A 19,284-nucleotide genomic window follows, 5' to 3' on the forward strand; every position below is an offset into this window, starting at 1 on the left:
CCGTGCATGCTCCGCTGAGTCCCAAAATAATATGAAATAGCGGAAGATGGAGCCCTTGAGCTCCGCTGCGCTTCATTTTAGGGTCAGATTTTTTTCAAGGTTTTTTTTTACTAATGCACAGTGTGGGGAGGGTAGCCAGTTAAGGGAGGCTTTTTTGGTACGGGGGTGGGGGGGTTTAGTTCTCCTTTAAAGGTAAACCTTTAGGTAAAATCTAGTTTTAGTTACATTTTTATGACAAATATTTTCATAGAAAGAAAACCAAAACTATGGAGTAAATATGGCTTGTAAGCACCTGGAGAAGCACATGTGAACAGATCATACCTCCCAACATTTTGTAAATAAAAAGAGGGACAAGAAAGTTGCCATGAGTAGTGCGATGAAAATGTTTGGACCACACCCATTTTTTGGCCACACCCCCAAATTACCATGTTCATTTCACAAAATTTGTCAGGTTATGAAAGTTTGAACATATTTCTGTGTGGTTTTTTTCCAGTTATTACAGTTTTGCTAATGAAGGCGAATTGCCCTTTAAGCTGTGAGTCTAAGTTCTCCCAGGGACCTGTTATCTGATATTGTTACAATTACTTATTTGCTTATCTTGAAATTGTTACAAAAGTATCTTATCTGAACTTCTTGGCTGTATTGGGCTCTCTGCCAAAAAACAATTGAGTTATAAACTTTGTTTCTTTTTCTGGCTGTTCGGTGCAGAGAAAAACGGGACTTTCCAGTAAAAATGAGGGACTGCAGGTTGAGCTGTCAAACGAGGGAAAGTCCCTCTAAAAACGGGACAGTTGGGAGGTATAGATGAGGAGTACATCTTTTTTCATTGCCTCAATTAGACTGTGATGTTAAAAGAATTAGAAGCCAGCCAATCAAATTAGTGATTGGTGAAGGATAGCAGTGATGGGGCCTTGAACAACATTTTGTTCTTCTACTTATGCCACTGCTAGATATGTGTTTTCCTGTTTCTACAGACATTAACTTCCCTGCTCCATTAAAGCCCTTATGGCTTTTTTTTTTCTTTAACGTATTTCTCTTCGAGTAACTGACATCTGGTTTTCAGAAGCTAAATAAAGGTTTGGGATTTTTAAATCTGTGTTTCATTGGCCTGTTTATTAATCCCTGTTTTCCATGACTGAGCACAAATATACTTTTTGTGCAGTAAAACCTCAGCTTGTATGTTTAGTGTGGCTGCTGAGAATGTACAGTGAAACAGTAATGGGAAATAAATACAAGTATTGTTCCCTCTGATAAATTATTCCTATTGTATTTTGACAACAGTAAGAAATCTGATCAGTACATAGTTAATGAACTATATAAATAAACATAAGTTGGTCATCGTCTGTGTTTGTCTAGTGCTGTGTTGGATAGCTGGATGTTGCTGAAATCCCAATACCCAGTATGATGGCATACTGGGATCACTCCATACTCGGCCATGATTAAAGGAACAGTAACACCAAAAAAATAAATGTGTTTTTTTTAAAAAAAAATGACAATATAATGTAGCATTGCCCTGCACTGGTAAAACTGGTGTGTTTGCTTCAGAAAGACTACTATAGTTTATATAAACAAGCTGCTGTGTAGCCATGGGGGCAGCCATTCAAGCACAGGATACACAGTAGATAACAGATAAGTTCTGAAGAATCCCATCTGTTATCTGCTGTGTATCCTGTGCCTTTTCTCCTTTTTCAGCTTTGTATGGCTGCCCCCATGGTTACTCAGCAGCTTGTTTATATAAACTATAGTAGAGTTTCTGACGCAAACATAACCGTTGTACCAGTGAAGTGCAACAGTACATTATATTTTCATTGCTTTAAAACACTAATCTTTTGGTGTTACTGTTCCTTTAATATAGTGGAAGAGCTCCACCCCAAGCAAGCTGGCCACACCCACCTAAACTGCAAATTGGCAAATGGAGAGCATAGAATAACATTAAATAGAACACTTGGATAAAAAGAGAATTGCAGGAGCAGAGGGAAGTTGATGACTTCAATTTCAGACTATGTGCTTTAATTTTCTTCCCACCTCTTACAGCTAGACCTCAATAGCCTGTTCAAAAAACAACAAAAAGATGCAACCCTCTTTTTCGTCCCAATATGCACCAATTGACTCTAACGTACATCTCTGTACTTCTCTTTCATAGAATATTTGCGCCCAGCACTGGTTCTCTGCAGAGCTGCAATGTGTTTCCTTTCACTGTACCTCAAGACTCCTATTTAAAAACCAAAACGTCCCTTTAAAATACAAAGATTTATTGCCCTTCAACCAATGACTTTGTACACATGACCTTATGTTATGCATTCAAGATTTCAAAGAAATGAAACAAACCCAGATAACAGAAACTAGCAGATGGTAAGGATACAGAAAAATGTTTATTTACAAGGTCTTTTTAATAATTACATTTAATATTTGCAGTAGAGTTTCAGCAGCACTATGCTAGTTTCCGTAACATTAGGGGTTCAATTGGTTTGTAGTGGTTTTCTTTGCTGCCAAAGCGATTATTCACAGGAAAATGAAGGCGGCTGTATTGTATAAGTAAAAAAGCCTTTCAGGTAAAGAGTGACTGATATTGAAAACAGTTTCTATAGACTATGATAAAACTTTTTACCAATGGCCTCATCTTTGTGAACAACTATAACAATCATCACTGGATTTACTAAACAGGCAAAATCCATTTTGGATTAAAATATTTTGCCATGAGTCCCTAGCTCCTAACATTACCAATATATCAAACCTTTGCTTTCTGTTTCAGCTCCATAAATATGTGGGGTATAATTAACATTTCAATATCTATTAAATATCTGTTCCAGGAGTAACTAGAAGACCAAAAAACAGAGCTTCTGTCTGTAACCCAACCCACCCACCCACTCACTCCTTTGGACCAGTCCCATATTCAAGGAACCACTGATTACTACTCTTCACTTTTATTTAAGAAAGGCTGAATGTAAAAAAAAGGACACCCCCATACTGCTTCCCATTAACATCCTGTATACCATACAAAACCAGCAATTACCTTTAAAGGAGTCTGTGTATTGTATAAAAACAAGAATCCACCAGTGCATTACACTCTTTTAAATATATGTGCTTAATAATGTGCTTAATAAATGTGTTTCAGGATAATTTATTGAAAAATTTCCCCAAAACCTTTCTAGCCCTTAACCTTTCTGCCTTGGATGTGCAGGGGAGCACTCAGCACACTGCACTGTAGGAATCCGCAATTATGTGGACCTGATAGGGAACTGAAGTCTGTCTTTTGCCTGTGTGCCTGCAGGGCTGTGATTGGCTATCCTCTCCTACTGTGCTTCTGGCAGGGACTTTAGGACACCCCCACCCCTCATTTGAAACAGGGAAAGGGAGCATAGCAAATCTATAGGGAGCTCCAACAAAAGTGCCATTTTTAAAGAAATTTTAGCCCAAAGTTAAAGGAACAGTAACACGTAAACATTAAAGTATCCTAAAGTCATGTAAATATATAGGGTATTGTTGTGCTGCAATGGCAAAACGGATGTGTTGTCTTTATAAATAAAACAATAGTTTATATAACAAGCTGATGTGTAGCCATGGGGGCAGCCATTTGAAGCTGGAAAGGGAGAAAAGGCACAGGATACACAGCAGATAACAGATAAGCTATGTAGTATACACTGGGATTCTTCAGAACTTATCTGTTATGTACTATGTATTCTGTGCTTGAATGGCTGCCCCCATGGCTACACAGCAGCTTGTTTATAAAAACTATAGTAGTCTTTCTGAAGCAGACTCAACAGTTTTACTAGTGCAGGGTACCAGTACATGATATTGTCTTTCCTTTTAAACACTTTAATTTTTTGATGTTACTGTTCCTTTAAACGAGCACCCTATATTATTTAATATTGCCTACAATTGGTGAGTTTTCACCAATACCATATGTCTCCTTTAATGTAAATCTTTTAATTTTGTCCCTAACATTTCTCTTGTGAAAAGGATGGAGAGCCAAAAGCAATAACATTGCCCCCAAGCTAGGAACTGTGAGGATATGATCACATCTACTGTATTAAATGTAATAACTGCATTTGTTTTTTTTACTACAATAGGTTGTACCATGTGTCCCTGCAGGTATTATCTCCCTTAAGAAAAATGACTTGGGCTCCTTGCACTTTAAACACATTATTTAAACCTACCATTTCATATTACAGAGTGTCAAGTTGTTTCATCAAGTACAAAACTACAATTACGTTCCAGGTACAGATCTATAAAAGATAGTTTTATATTAAATGTAATACTTTGCCGGCTTTTCCTATAATGAAGCTTGTCAGATTTTGCCATGGCATTATCTAAAAAGTCAGCAGTCACAGCTGCAGATCCTATCAACAGCATTGAGAAACAGATGCTACATGAAAGTTAATCTTCTCGGATAAATCATGATGTATAGGGGGAAAAAAACGTCTCTTCTGAAACAGTTCCAAACTTCACTTGTACAACAAGGGGAGGATTTGTTATCTTGAAGACAAGTAGATGTTAATTTGAAAGCTTTTTTTACATACTGCGGCCCGGTAATTGATGATCATTGAAAGAAGTGCAATTTAGCATATGTTCTTTATGGCAATGTTGCTTGGGTATTCAGTTGGCAAGAGCTCAATGGAAAAGAATGGAGGCAGCCACTGGCTATTATAAGGAAGGGGGTGTGCTCAAAATAAACAACTAGAATAACTGGCGTATCACTGTGTGGCTTAACTCTTCACTTCCTAGAATCCTTTGATCTTGCCATGCCTTGTGTTAACAGTAAGCAGGTGGCATGGCATTTACCAAAGTGCAGACTGGAACTATTATATCTATGGTGTTAGCATGATGGTACTGTTGTGCCAGCACTAAAAATTCTACAGTCAGTGGCACTTAAAGAGTTACCTTTTTTCCTTTAAGATGTATAAAACATAATGCATAGCATGGATTCAGTGAACAGGGTTTTCTGTTTAATATAATTACTGATGCCATGTTGTGACCTTCTCATTATGGTTCTGTAAGACGCACCAGGAGATCCACCAGTGTCCTTACCTCCCGGCGCGTCTGCGGCAGAGCGTCCGGCGCTGACGTCACGAATCTTCGGTGTGACGCCGGTGTCACTACGCCGAGCATCATGATGTCATCATTCTGCGCAAAATTCTTATTTTGGCGCCAAGATTCCCTTTAAAAAGCCAATATGCCATTTTGATAGTGCCCAAGCTGGTTTCTGTTTACAAATCCTGCCGAATTCGCTGGTTTTTGACTTTGACTTTTTGACTCTGATTCAAGCCGCCTGCCTCGACCCTTTTGCCTATTCTTCGACTACGTTTTGCCTTATCCTTGCCGGTACCTCGCTTACAGACTTGTTACTAGAATACAACCTTACTCCTTGTTGGTTTCCGCAGCAGAAAGCCCGGGAGCCCCAAAAGGGCATCGGTGAACACTGGGATTCACAGGGATTTCCTGCGCATGTGAGTGTACCTAGCACAGTTCAAGGTTCCTGATAACGTGAACGTTACAGGTTCCAGCACTATGTTTATACAGATGGGGCTGAGATATGTAAATGATCTCCCAATCTGAGGCACAGAAAAGACAACTCTCTGAGTGAAGTCTGTTACTGCTCTTTTGTTATCCATCATTTTTAGTTAACAAACATCCTCTTCCACCTAAACACGCCCAAAAAGTAATTCGCCACAAACCGCAGAATTTTTTAAAAAAGAGATTAAATATACAATTCCACCATATCATCTCTCTGCAGACTTAGAAACTCATACAAAAATTTAAAAATAAGAAGCCTGAAAGTCATGGTTATGTTGTGGCAATCAATACATTCAACATAGAGAGACACAGAGCTAGCAGGCCCGGATTTGCGGCAAGGCCGCATAGGCCCGGGCCTAGGGCGCCAAAAAAATAGGGGCGGCATGCCGCCCAGCCGCATTATGGGGACGCGTGCGTCCCCATTCATTTACAGCAGCTGCGCCTGCGTTTTTCCGCCTGGTTGGACCGCGCGGCCTAGGGGCGCGCCTCATTTAAATCCGGCGTTGAGAGCTAGCACTTAATGACTCTCTATGTGACATTACATTTCTACTATAATATAATGTATCTATTTTAGACAATATACTAAAATTCTACAATAATATAATGTATATATTTTAGACAATATACTAAAAATCTAACAAAACATTTGTTTACTTTTTAGTGGCTTTGACAATAAGATATAATATATAGACATCAACCGAAACCAAGACCCCCATTGCCCATTGAGCACAACTTTTTCTTTTACTATTACTTTATAAGGGATGAGATGATATCATTCCAGGCTTGTGTCAGGTGATCTCTGTGGTGTCCGATCAAAAAGGGCAACCATTTGGAAGATTAATCTTGGTAAAGCCAGTTGTAGGTAAAAATGTCATCCCTATAAAAATGCTAAATATTGTAATGAATCTGATGAATGTGGGTGCTGGAATGGCCAGAGAAGACATGGTTGGACAAACAATTTCTGTTCTTCTAAAAGGAATGTTTTAATTGCTACTACTTGTGGTGGCCATACATACCCTAGATAAAATGCCTTGTCCTTCTAACAACACCACGTATGAGGATCCTGGAACTAGTGAAGGAACTTGTTGTATGACTGTTGTATGCTGTATATGACACTCATATGTCACATGGTATATGTCTCCAATACAAATGCTGACAACAAACAAGCTACATATCACTTATGTGTTGCTTTTTTGTTGTCTCCCAATGACTTTGGAGTCAATACTGAGCATTTTGCTGCACAGCATATGGCATCGCAATGCTCAAAATGGTCACTCATTGGGAGCAAGTTTGGGTGTTTTGATGCCATATTTGTGGAGGGAAAATACCAATAATAAAGATGTGTATAGTAAGCCTTTTAAGCACTAGTGGTGTGTCCTTACAATTCAGTTATTTCCATGATCATTTCTTATTAGCAAGAGACTGACATGGACCCTAAACATGAGATCACTTTCTCCTAGTTAATAATCCCACCAGGATTAGTTGATTCAATCCATTCATAGCTAATTCTTCTTGTGAACACAAATCCTTTCATCATTTCACAGACATACAGCTTCTCATGTACAAAACACTATAAATTTTTCATGGGCTAGATATGGATTCAGCGTTCATATTTCAAGTGCGCTATGCCACGACAGCGTGACTGAAGGATCCAAGCTACTATTAACCATAGGGATTTCATCAATCACATCCTAGTGTGAAACAGCAACTGATTAAATCCCTTGTTAAAAAAACAAGTTGTTTAAACTGCAAATCTCTTTCTAATGCAAGAATATATTTTAGCCTGAGTTCCCAATTTACTGGAAGAAAGGCCAATAGAACATCACAAGGGAAGGGTGGAATATCTGTAAACCTTCTAATTTCTGAAAATGTTAAGTGCTTCTATCTGAATAGCAACAGCTTTTTTTATCTACGCATACCCAGTCAGGTGTGTAGGTGCAATTTACTGTGACTTAATGGCAACAGATTTAAATATCATGATTAGGACAATTTTAGCTTTGCCCATAGGAGTCACTTGGAGTAGATGGAGCTAAAACTACCACAAAACAAAATGTATATGTGAAACCAGGTCCAATAAACCTTGGAATTGATTCACTTTCTGATGATTTGTATCCATTTATTTTAGCAAAGTGGATTTAAGGCAAACCGGGGGGGGGGGGGGAATACAAACACAATGCTCTCTGATCATCTCTGCATATATGGTAATCCCAAACCAGTTTTAAAAGAACCTCCTGCAGTGGTATCAATCTTAAAAAATGATCTTTCTCTTCTTGGGGCATGTACAAGGTTTTGTCTTCTGCTCTACGGGAGGTTTCTTTCCCCCTTGAGCTCCCCTTAGGACCCCTACATTGCGGTTTGACAGGTTTACCGCCCCAGTCAGACACCAGCCTGTGCCTATCCTCGGAGCCTGATCCAGAACTGAATGGAGTTAGAGCTCTCCATTCCTTTACATGCCTTCCATTCAGTTCCCCTTATTCACTGACAGCAAATTAAACAGATCCATCCATGTGGATGGCTAATTGAATCATTTCATCTTTCGGTGCTTTATCAGGACTGTGGAATTTCTACCATTATTCACACAGATTTATTTATTTATTGTATAACAGAAAGCAAATACATTCTCACTAAATTTCTGTGTATCAGTCTTACATTTATGCACCAGTGAGGTCCAAACCATAAGCCTTTTACAGTAAGCCCTCTCCTGTTTTTCTGTCTTGATTTCCCCCTTTCCACATTTATCTTTTTATTTTTCCAACCTGTTCTCCAGTTTATTTTGGCAGGAGTACCTTTACATATTGGATGCTACGAGGCTACTGTTTGTCTGATACTGTTTGTGTATCTGTGTATCAGATAGGAAGGCTGGGCTTGTTTACTGGTGAGTTTGTAGAGAGGACATGTACTATGTATGGGTGTACTCACTGTCCATAAGCTTTGTACTAAAAATATTAGCACCTAATTAATCAACCCCAAAGTCTCAAATTAAAGGCATTTCTCCAGCTTCCAGTCTGTACGACCCTTTACAGGGGACAGTTCTGACAGTTTGGATCTTTCCATTTAATGGAAATAAAATGCTAGACTTCCTATAACCAGAAACCAGATTGCTATGTTGGCTTGGATATAATCATCAGATTGCTATATTGGCTTATTTCAAATGATCAGATTGTAACTTTGGCTTGATCTGATCCAACAGACATTCATGTCACTTTTTAGCAGATAACTATATCTGATTAGTGCAACATGTGACATTGTTATATTGGCTTCATTCTGTCTGCCAGATGTCCAAGCAATCATTTCCCTTTAAAAACAGACTTGATACTTACACAAACTTGGTCTTTGCTATTTTTATCTGTTTAAAAGATGAGACTATACATCATTGTTGTTGCATAAAATAACACACATTTCTGTAATGGCACAGTGTCTCCCAATATAGCACTCACTCACTCCCAGGCAATTCTCCTGGCAAATATTTCAAGAAATTACATTATAAGTTCAATAAATGGCACCTTCTTATAACTTCACCAAACTTTGCCTTGAATTTCAAATAGGCAATATTTTAAAGAGCACAATATATTTTACCCTGTGATAACAGCTAAAATAACAGCTAAAACAGCTGTAGAGCCTGGAACTACTGTATGAACTGCTCATACTGTAAATAGTGAAAATAACCTTCTAACTGCATGCTATTGGTTACTAACCAGGGAGGCTTTAGCCTTGTTTCTATATAATCTGTAATGCCTGAATTTAATAACATGAGTGCACATTTGCCCTGGTACAACAGAACATTAACTGAATGTTCATTGATCGTTGGGCTTTATTTCAGAGATGCAACACGCATGACCCCATGTAGAGACTTTTTTATTATTTTTTCTTTGATGTTGAGAATTTCAGAGAATTACAAATATATAGTGAATAAAGTTATAAATGATATCCTTATAATAATATATTGAATAAAGTACCCCCTATAAGGATATTATAAGTTACCAAGGAGTTCCATGACCATATAAAAGCCAAAGGTTGGTCTTGTCCTTGGTATTGAGGTTAGTTGAGGAACTCCAGCCCTTCATATCTTTACCTGTATAACTCTTTATACAGCTGCCTATAATATGGATGATATAAGGGATACTGCAAGCCCCTCTTAAAAAATAAGGACAAGTGGCTATGTTGTTTTGATGGCTCATTTGAAAGTTTCTATCTCTCTCTCTCTATCCATCTATCTATCTATCTATCTATCTATCTATCTATCTATCTATGATCTATTTGACTATCTTATCTATCACAACTAGATTTTTAGCAGGAGATAAATGTATTAAAGCAAAAAGTAAAATTGCTAAACAATCCCTTTGTACCAACTGTATCTTTTCTACAAGGGAACACAAGTAACAGATATATCTTCCTTATACACACTTAACATAGTGGTTAATATTTTGGCCTTACACATACTACCACTTTGAGGATACATGAATTCTGATTTGCCCAGACTGATGTGAATGGCACAAATTATCAACAATTTGCAGCTGTGATGCTGTAACTTTTGACATGTTTTTCTGTGATGCTTTTGGGTTTATTTAAGACTTTGTTTTATCACATGGGATTGGTCAACACATCTGTTCTGCCATCATGCCATATGTTTCAACCCCTCAAGTGATTGTCAAGCTTAATTGCCTACAACCATGTACAATCTGATGCAGCTCAACAGCCCTACAGTATGTCTATAGGAAGCTGATGGGCCTGCTCCGAGGATTCAATTTTCAAGAACATTTTCATTTTTGGGCTTTGTTTTTTTTTAGATGTGTAAAAATGCAAAATGTAATTGCTACCTAGATGCTAAGGCAACCATGATTTCTGAACCATCAGTAACTGTTAATTCCACAACCAAAAAAGGAATACCTTAGATTTACAACACTCAGTGCATTCTAAATGTCTATGAAGTTAAGCAGCAAAAGATGTAGAATTAAATACAACTAATCTGCTTTAATCCTGAGCCAGATCATCAAGCTGTGATTCTTATGCAGTACTATCACGCAAAAAATATTTTCCTCATACAGTTGTTTCTTACACTACACAAAAATACACAAATATCTATTTGGGGTTTGGACTACTACGTTGGTACATGTTTCTAAGATGAATGTCTGCATTTGGCCTGTGGAGTGTATGATCTAATGCGGCATGTGGTGAGAATTATTTGGCCATTGTTTTTTTTATCCTGGACTGAAGCTGGTGATTTAGAAAGAGGATCTTACCTCACAGAGAAAGTTAGTGAATTACCCCATTAGAAGCAGGAAATGATTCATAACAACAAAGGTAAAAGAAGGAAGAAATAATTCCTCATTTATACGGTCAGAACTTCTATGCAGAGTTAACCAAACACCGAAACTGCATAGCATGGGGCAACTATATATTGTAGCTTGTCACTATTCATTTAAATTTTACTGAACAATTGTGCATAACACTCTGGCATTTCAAATGCAGCAATACCCAGTCACAAACAGGTATCATGACCTAAACCTCACCCAGTTAGGACTGTCAACAAGGACAAGTAAGGGAAACAAAGCAAGACTGAAAATAATTCCACATTCACCTTCCTCAGGCAAATACAAGGTGAATAGTAGGCTGTTGGGTGTGGTTTCCAACTGCCATATTTTGTTGTTTGTTGCTCTGTTTTATGTGTGCAGTCAAGTGTGTGCATGCATGATGGCATCACAAGATGTGGGTGGTGGCGTGCTCCGACTACCTGCCGTGGTGGGACAATGGCCTAGACCAGGGGTTAGCATAGAGAAGAGGTACATGCTCAGCGCCCCCAAATCATTGCACATTAGGCACATGCCTCTTCTCCCCACCCCTAGTACCTGCCCTGGGTTTTCCAAAGCCTTAATGATGTCTCGTTCAAAAATTATTGCTTGACAAAGCCATAAAAGTCTGTTAAAAGAGGATGTGGCAAAGGTAAATGAGATCTCTATCCTCTGAATAGTGACTACTGCAGGCTTTGCACAATGGCAGATTATTAGTTGTGTTTGGTGTCATGGGCACAGTAGCAAAGAGTGACTTAGAAAAACTATTAGCTAATGCCTATGTGATGTGATGAGAGTCTGAATATCATCCCTTTATTAGCTGGCAGGTCTAGACCATCACAGATGGAATATTTAACTAACCAGTCCAAGCCAGTGACATAACCACACAATTTATTATTATTACATTTTCTCACCTCGCACGTTTATGGCCGTTGACGACCGACTATTCTATTTACATTTTAGTGATAGACTCACTCAGGCAGAAAAAAAGTTCTCCTCTACATAAACAATGTGGTCTATTTCAGCTGCTGCTCCCCCATTTCCCTTCCAGTCTTATACAGGGCACTGTCACAGCACACTAATCTTTCTAGAAGTCCTGCTTCCTTCCTACGCCGCTTTCAGGCGCGCACATCATCTGTTTTTAGCACATTCTGCCTTCATGTCTCAAATGAACAATCAGACCAAAAGTGGCAGTTTAGCCATTATCATTCACACTAAAAAACACAGAGTAATCGTAGTCATTTTGTGTCATTGTCGTTAGTTGAATAACACCAGGAACATGAGTTAATTGATTAAAGTGCCCAAATGTTCACAGTTCTGAGCTCCCTTTTTAAGATACAGTAAAATTAAAGGTGGCCATACACGGGCCAATAAAAGCTGCCGACAGACCGAGTCGGCAGCTTATTGGCCCGTGTATGGGGCCCTCCGACGGGCTTCCCCGATCGATATCTGGCCGAAAGTCGGCCAGATGTCAATCAGACGGACGAAAAATCCCGTCAGATGGAGCCCGCATCTGTTCGTTGATGCGGTCTCGCGATCGAGGGGCCCACGATCAGATCAGCCCGTTATTGCCCACCTTAAGGTGGGCATATCGGGGAGAGATCCGCTTGTTTGGCTACATTGTCAAACGAGCGGATCTCTCCGTGTATGGCCACCGTAAGTCTTGGAAGGGGGGGTCATGTTATAAAGAGGTCCTACTACTGGAACAGAGGCAAATACAAGTCGCTTTCTATAATCCTGCTCCACAGTAGCTACAGCAGGCCCTTAGTGTGATCTGTGTGATTCATATATATTTTGCCAGAAAGGGCAGCAATGCTACAAAATCCTTGTACTTTACATATTTGGCTGCAAAGTACAATGCCAATTTGCGGGGTGACAATGTTCCCTCTAATTTCTTTTTTTAGCCGTATGTATAAAATAATCTTTTGTTTGCACTTTTCAGACTACTTGTCCACACAATAAAAAATCAGCGAGTACTGAGAGGTGGTTGCTATATTATAAGGGGTCCTTTACTATGCGCACGTACAACAAACAGGAGCAATCTGTCGTGTTTTGCATTTTGCATGCAGAAGAATTGCTATATGCTGCTCCAAAACTATGTGTCCTGCATCTCCAGTGTTCGACTGGCCCACCAGGATACCAGGAAAACTCCCAGAGGGCCCAGGTATCAGTGGGTCCTTATGCTGCTAAACATTTTACCTATTTTATGGCCATTCCTTATATTCTGTTAACAAAAAGGCTAAATAGATGGAATAATTAGATTATATTATGTTAAGAAAAGAGACTCGGAGAATAGAGGCTGAATAAGGAGAGGAAGAATAATATTACTGAGAGTGGGACCCTGGTTTAAGGTTTGTGGGTGGGCCCCTGGTGTCCCAGTCCGACACTGTACATCTCGTCCTGGAACACACTTTCTTGTATCTGGGATCTCTGTATGTCTATAATTCTTCCCTATTATGTATTTTCACTCAAAAAATTTTGTGTGCACCACAATTTCTTGTATACCTTGGTTTAAAAATTTCAGTATTTACAAGTGCACAGCAATAACGGAACTTGGTGAGACTACTGAATAAACTACTGAATTAACAATGCTTATTTATACATATAACATTTGTTTTTCCATATATTTTAATAAATATCAGATCATTCTGAATAAATAAATCCAATTTTTCTAAATATATGTTAACAAATAATAATACTTAAAATGTATAGCTTAATTTAGCTGTGGAAAGGGAAAAGAATATTAAACAACACGTTAACTTTCTGGTCATACATTATATATACATTCGTGAATAGCTGGTTATCTTTGCTTCCTGTCTCTCCTGCTTCCCTTTCCTATGGAGATTTACAATTGAACAAGAATTGACGGTAAAGTAGTGGGATACTTCTACCTTTCTATCACAGCACCCATAATATCTGTAATTCAATAATCCAACTCTCTAGAAGCAGTAGGAATGCACTAAAGCCACTATATTTTTGGAATGCAAACAAGAGATTTGCCGGATTGCAAAACCAAAATACTCAATTTGCCATTTTAAAAACTGTCAGCTTAAGTTGTAAAGTGCTTTAGGGCATTAACACCCGAGGGGTAATTTACATCTCGGGGCGCAATGTAAGACTTTCTCCATGGGGCAACCACATTTAGAGCAGCTGCACAATTTGAACGTACCATCTGTCATTGCCCTTATGGTCACATCTAAGATTAAAATATAGCACTGCACTGCTGATCATTCCTGGAGAATGTCACAATCTAAGATAGGCTTCCAAATCCATAAATGGATCCACTATTCATCCATGGCCTATGACTAAGTGTTTGTAACACGAAACGCGTAAGGCTGTGGACACAATAAACTATTTCACTTTGAATCAGCTGCCTGGTGGAAGATAGCCTTTATTGAGTGCCTGCTCCAAAGAATTTTCTATTCATCCAGTTATGCCCTAAACCCGCACGCACTCTGTCTTCCTTCACTAAGGGGCATTTTTATTATGCTGTGTGAAACGATATTCATTGGAAAAATTGTATAAAAAGCGGTGTAAAATTAATGGTGAATTTATCAAGGTGTATGTCATTTTATGCCATGCGAACACCAGATTTGCCGCAGTTATTTTACAGTGCTTCCGACAGAAGTCACTTTAAGAAAAAACACATAAAATGTTTTTTACACTGCGAAGCCTGGGGATGTGTGGTGTATTATCCTGCTGTTTTTTACACAGAGTAATAAATATGCCCCTAATGGTATTTTCTGCACAATTTCTATAGTCTATCTGTGCACATAACACCAAATTACACCAAGAATCAATCATGTTTAATAATTTAAGGACAATGACTCAATTGCCACTTTAACCAACAAACTGCATGCATCTCTTTGCATATATTTCTCCAAATGAAATGGGTTCAATGTGTGGAACAAACTGAAATGGCATTTGAAGGCAAGAGGTATAGTTCAAAAGCATGGGAATGGCACAGGTTCAATGGCAATGGCACAGTAACATCTCTGCTAAACATGTAGCATGTTCTACCTATAAGAATATATTTGCAACATCCCAGCATAATACTTAGTTAAACCTGCTGTCATTCCCTAAATCACAAGCAGATGCAGATAATAGAACCAGATGAAGAGAAACTCAATCCACTGGAATTTTTCATGCTAGAGGAGTCTCTAAACATGGTGTTGCCGACATCTATAGAAGTAAAACCACATTTCCTGGAAATGTTTGTATAAAGCCCACTAATATAGGAATGGTTTTATATTGAGAGAGAGAGAGACTGTGTATGGCCATATTTATCCCTGCCAGAACCGAGGAGAATTTGAATCAATGCGGTTTATGACCCTTTGACATCCTGTAATAAAACTGTTAATGAATGTAATCTTACCTGTCTTTGGTCATCCCTTTTATTAATTCAGTCTTGTCCTCTTTGTTTTGCATATGAATACTGACAAAGCTAACAGAATCAGCAATCACTTAATTGCCAGGCCTATCCATCTATTCCCGCACCCCACAAAATAAGTTCTTGCTTCTGAAATGCTAATTCATTTTATTATTTTTATTTTAAGATCATTGCAGCAGCCAAAATAAAATCCTATGTATCCATGAACAATGGCTTTTTTGAACATTAAAAATATTTCAAAATTTAAATTTACTTTGGTTTAAAGGGGTGGTTAAACTTTTTGTTAACTTTAAGTATGTTATGGAATGGCTAATTCTAAGCAAATAATTAATTTTTTCTTTTATATATTTTTTGAATTATTTGCCTTCTTCTTCTTACATTTTTCAGCTTTTAAATGGGGGTTACTGACCTCATCTTAACAACAAATGTTCTGTAAGGCTACAAATGTTACAAATGTAATGTTATTGTTTTTGTATTACTCATCTCTCTATTCAGGGCTTCTCCTATTCATATCCCAGTCTCTTATTTAAATCAGTGCATGGTTGCTAGGGTAATCTGGACCATAGTAATCAACTTGTTGAATTTACAAACTGGAGAGCTGATGAATAAAAAAAGCTAAATAACTCAAAAAACACAAAAAAATGATAATCAATGCAAACTGTCTCAGAATATCACTCTCTCCTTCATACTAAAAGTTAATTTAAAGGTGAACAACCCCGTTAAGTAGGCAGTTAGTTTGAGTTGTGCTGAGCATTTCTGACAGTCAGTGGGAGCATGTCACATCTTACCCTTCTCCAGGTTGATAAATAAAAGTAACCAAAATATTTTCTGAAGGAAACAGATGCAGATCAGCATTTCAGAGACCCATAATATCCTGATGAAGGAAAGGCTATGTTTATGTATTCATTCATTTCATAACACTGTGCAATGATTTTGCTACCAATGTGGGATAACGCTAGGCGTTCTAAAGATGCACAAGTTCATATAACCATCATGACAAATAAGGAAAACAGGTAAACGTACCTTGACTTAATGTTGTGAAGTCGACATATTTATATTCATAAGCCACATCAATCTTAGTTTCAACATGCGGTCGCTTCAGGGTAGAATAGATGTTCCCTGGCCTTTTGTCATCCAATTTCTCTAATTTATTTAGCCCACAGCCCATTGTTGTTGGTGCTACAAAAAAAAGAAAAAAAAGAAAACATTCTGATGAAACTATTTAAAAGTTATAAAGATTTCAGGTTAACAATTTGTCCCTTTTTATTTTAGACAAGATCAGATGGCTGAGAGTTATGCAACAGGACAGCTGCCACCATATCATTGACCAATTACATTTCACTGCTCATTAGTTGATCATCTGTGAAATAGGAACATTTAGTTCATTTAAATCATGTTTCAATCAACAGACCCACTGACAGAACGTATCCAATAATAGCTGAATAAAGAGCAAGCATTATCGCAAAAAAGTTCCTAAGATCTCATCCTATTAAAACATAGTTGAGCATGGAAGGCAAACACTCATGCAGAAAGCTAATATGGCCTCTTTTAGTAATAAATTCTGAAACACAGGAGACTTCTTTGCTCATACCAAATGGACATTCTAAGGTTCCCTCTTGAGCTAATCAATCCAAAGAATTCATGACAGGGAATAAGAGGGGTAACAAGTACATGTACCGGATCAGGTATCCCCTTTCCATCTCCTATATACTCTATTTTAATCAAAGAATTGAAATTTGTAAAAATGATTTCCCTTTTCTATGTAAAAATAAAACAGCTCCTTCTACTTGATCGAAAGTAAGATATCATTTATCCAAAACAACGGGGCCTCTGACTGAATCCATTGCCTAGGCCAGGAGACACTACCATGCAGGGAGGTGCCAGCCTTTGAATTCTATGAATGGAGGTAAATAGTTAGGGACCAGCATATGGGGTTTACCTTGATGTGACATGGTGGTTTACCAATTTTATGATCTTAACTTTGTATCATAAAAAACCTGGTTTTGTAAATGCATGCACTTGTATAGATACTAAATTACTTATGAGACTTATGAGATGTGCATTGATCAATCCCTCTTCTTTTTTTGTATGCTTGTAGTTAATTTGGCCAGTAGCACTTCCATTGTATTTAAATATTTTTGTACTTTTTTTGCTTTGCTTTTTTGCTTTGAATCTCACCCCAAAGAATAGGCATTTGGTAGAGACAGTATAGATTAGACACGCATAGATACAAGTGAAGTGTAAAATCTTACACTCATGGCACAAAGTGTGTGTTGTTGGCTGGACTTTGCACCCTGCTTTGCACTTTGATTAGTCAGAGTTGCATTATGCACTTTTATGTCCATATGCCGATGCAGATTCAGCCTTCACAACATGCTTTTCTGTGAAATTACATTTCTATTCCTCATTTACATACTTTGCTATAAAGGGAAGGGTCACCAATTCCCTTTGCATAGCTTACAACCCTAAGTATTTGCAGGTAAAGTTGCTGTACCGTGTTAGCCATTAAAAATGTTACAGGGCAACCCTTTTGAAATAGGAAATAACAAAAGTGGTATAAAGGTGATACCTTTATTGGCTAACTAAAATAATCATAGCAAGCTTTCAGAACATTTTCGTTTCTTTTTCTAGCTGATTACCATAATCAGCTAGAAAAAGGAACACAAATATTCTGAAATCTTGCTATGATTATATTAGTTAGCCAATAAAGGTATCACCTTTATACCACTTTTGTTATTTTTATTTCAAAAGGGTTGCCCTGTAACAACCCTAAGGAATGTAATCAACGCTGATTATGTTATGTTTAAGCTGCAAAGCATATAAATAAAGAACCACTGTTTTCATCAAAAACAAGTGACAGGAGAAAAAGTAAAAAAAACTCTCCATTGTAAGCAAGGCTAAGGCTGCTAGTGTTGGTGTATGGAAGTGGAATGTCTTTATTTTCCTGTAAAGCAAAGAATGTAATGTTATTTCCTGGTCACCAGTCTCACTGCTTTAGGCTTATGTGACACACAGAGATTCTCTGGGGTGTATTTCTGCTTGAAACCTCTCTTTCACCAGTCATTGATAAGAATGAAGTCTACTAGCACAAAAAAGCTGGAAACAGCTGAAATAATTCAGGCCATTATTATGTGACTTAAATCTTTAAAGGTTAGAACACCCTTCCTCTGCCGCTCCCTAACTTGTGCGTCTAAATAATGTTAAGGGATGGGTAGGCGGCTACAGGGGAAACATTTATGTGCCTCTTCTGACTTGCCTCTCATAATTACATCGCTGCTGAATGCAGGGAACGTTGTATTCATAATCATCAAAAGGGGTGGTTCACCTTTCACTTAACTTTAAGTATGTTATAGAATTGACAATTCTAAGCAACTTTTCAATTGGTCTTCATTATTTATTTTTGATTTCTCTGCAACAGAGAAAGGCATTGCAATATGTCCCCAGTTTTTTTTTTGCCTTGGATGCCGTAAATAGACACTTATGTATTAATCTTGCCTTTTAACCAAACCAAGAAAGTGCTGTTTTCCTTTATGTCATATAATAATTCCAAATGTAAATTCTCCCTGTCCAACCTGTTTCCAATTAAATGCCTGAAAGCATTACAAAGCAGAAACAGATACTTTTACTTTGCCTTTTCTCTGCAGTATTTGTTCCTTGCTCTCCAGAAGGTACAGTGATAGCTGAGCCACAAGAAGAAGATACGAATAAACTAATTAAGAACAGATTGGAATATTATGTTTATCAGGATACAGTGAGTAGAAAGTATTCAGATATTTACTAGCCAGATAGAGAATGCGCTAGGCTAGCCAAATTAGATCTCACATCCCACACACAAAAACAACTTGACTGAGCAATCAAGCTGTCTAATTTGTTCTCTGTAAATTATGGATGATGGCACTTAAGCTCTGGGTTGGCAGTACTGATCTGCGTATCATTCACTTGGGCTCATTTATGAAGGTGGCATTGCGCATGTATGGGTTATAAACCCACAATAAGCGATTTAAACCTACAGTTCAGCAGTAGGGTAAGATTTATATGCGGCTTTGTGGTTTTGTGCGTATATATATATTTATATATATTTATATATTATAA

The 19,284-nt window shown here is 37.9% G+C and overlaps 1 protein-coding gene across 1 annotated transcript in view; it reads right to left on the minus strand.

Annotated features, from left to right (window-relative positions):
• The window catches only part of rftn1.L (raftlin, lipid raft linker 1 L homeolog), a 198,205-nt gene that overhangs the window by 159,127 nt on the left and 19,794 nt on the right, over positions 1–19,284 (minus strand). Inside the window, exon 2 of the mRNA XM_018267434.2 lies at positions 16,216–16,371. Within this exon, the coding sequence (XP_018122923.1) occupies positions 16,216–16,360 (145 nt within the window). The 5' untranslated portion in view covers positions 16,361–16,371. The remainder of the gene's footprint in view (positions 1–16,215; positions 16,372–19,284) is intronic.

The sequence above is a fragment of the Xenopus laevis genome, chromosome 6L (genome assembly GCF_017654675.1).
Source record: "Xenopus laevis strain J_2021 chromosome 6L, Xenopus_laevis_v10.1, whole genome shotgun sequence".
Lineage (NCBI taxonomy): Eukaryota > Metazoa > Chordata > Amphibia > Anura > Pipidae > Xenopus > Xenopus laevis.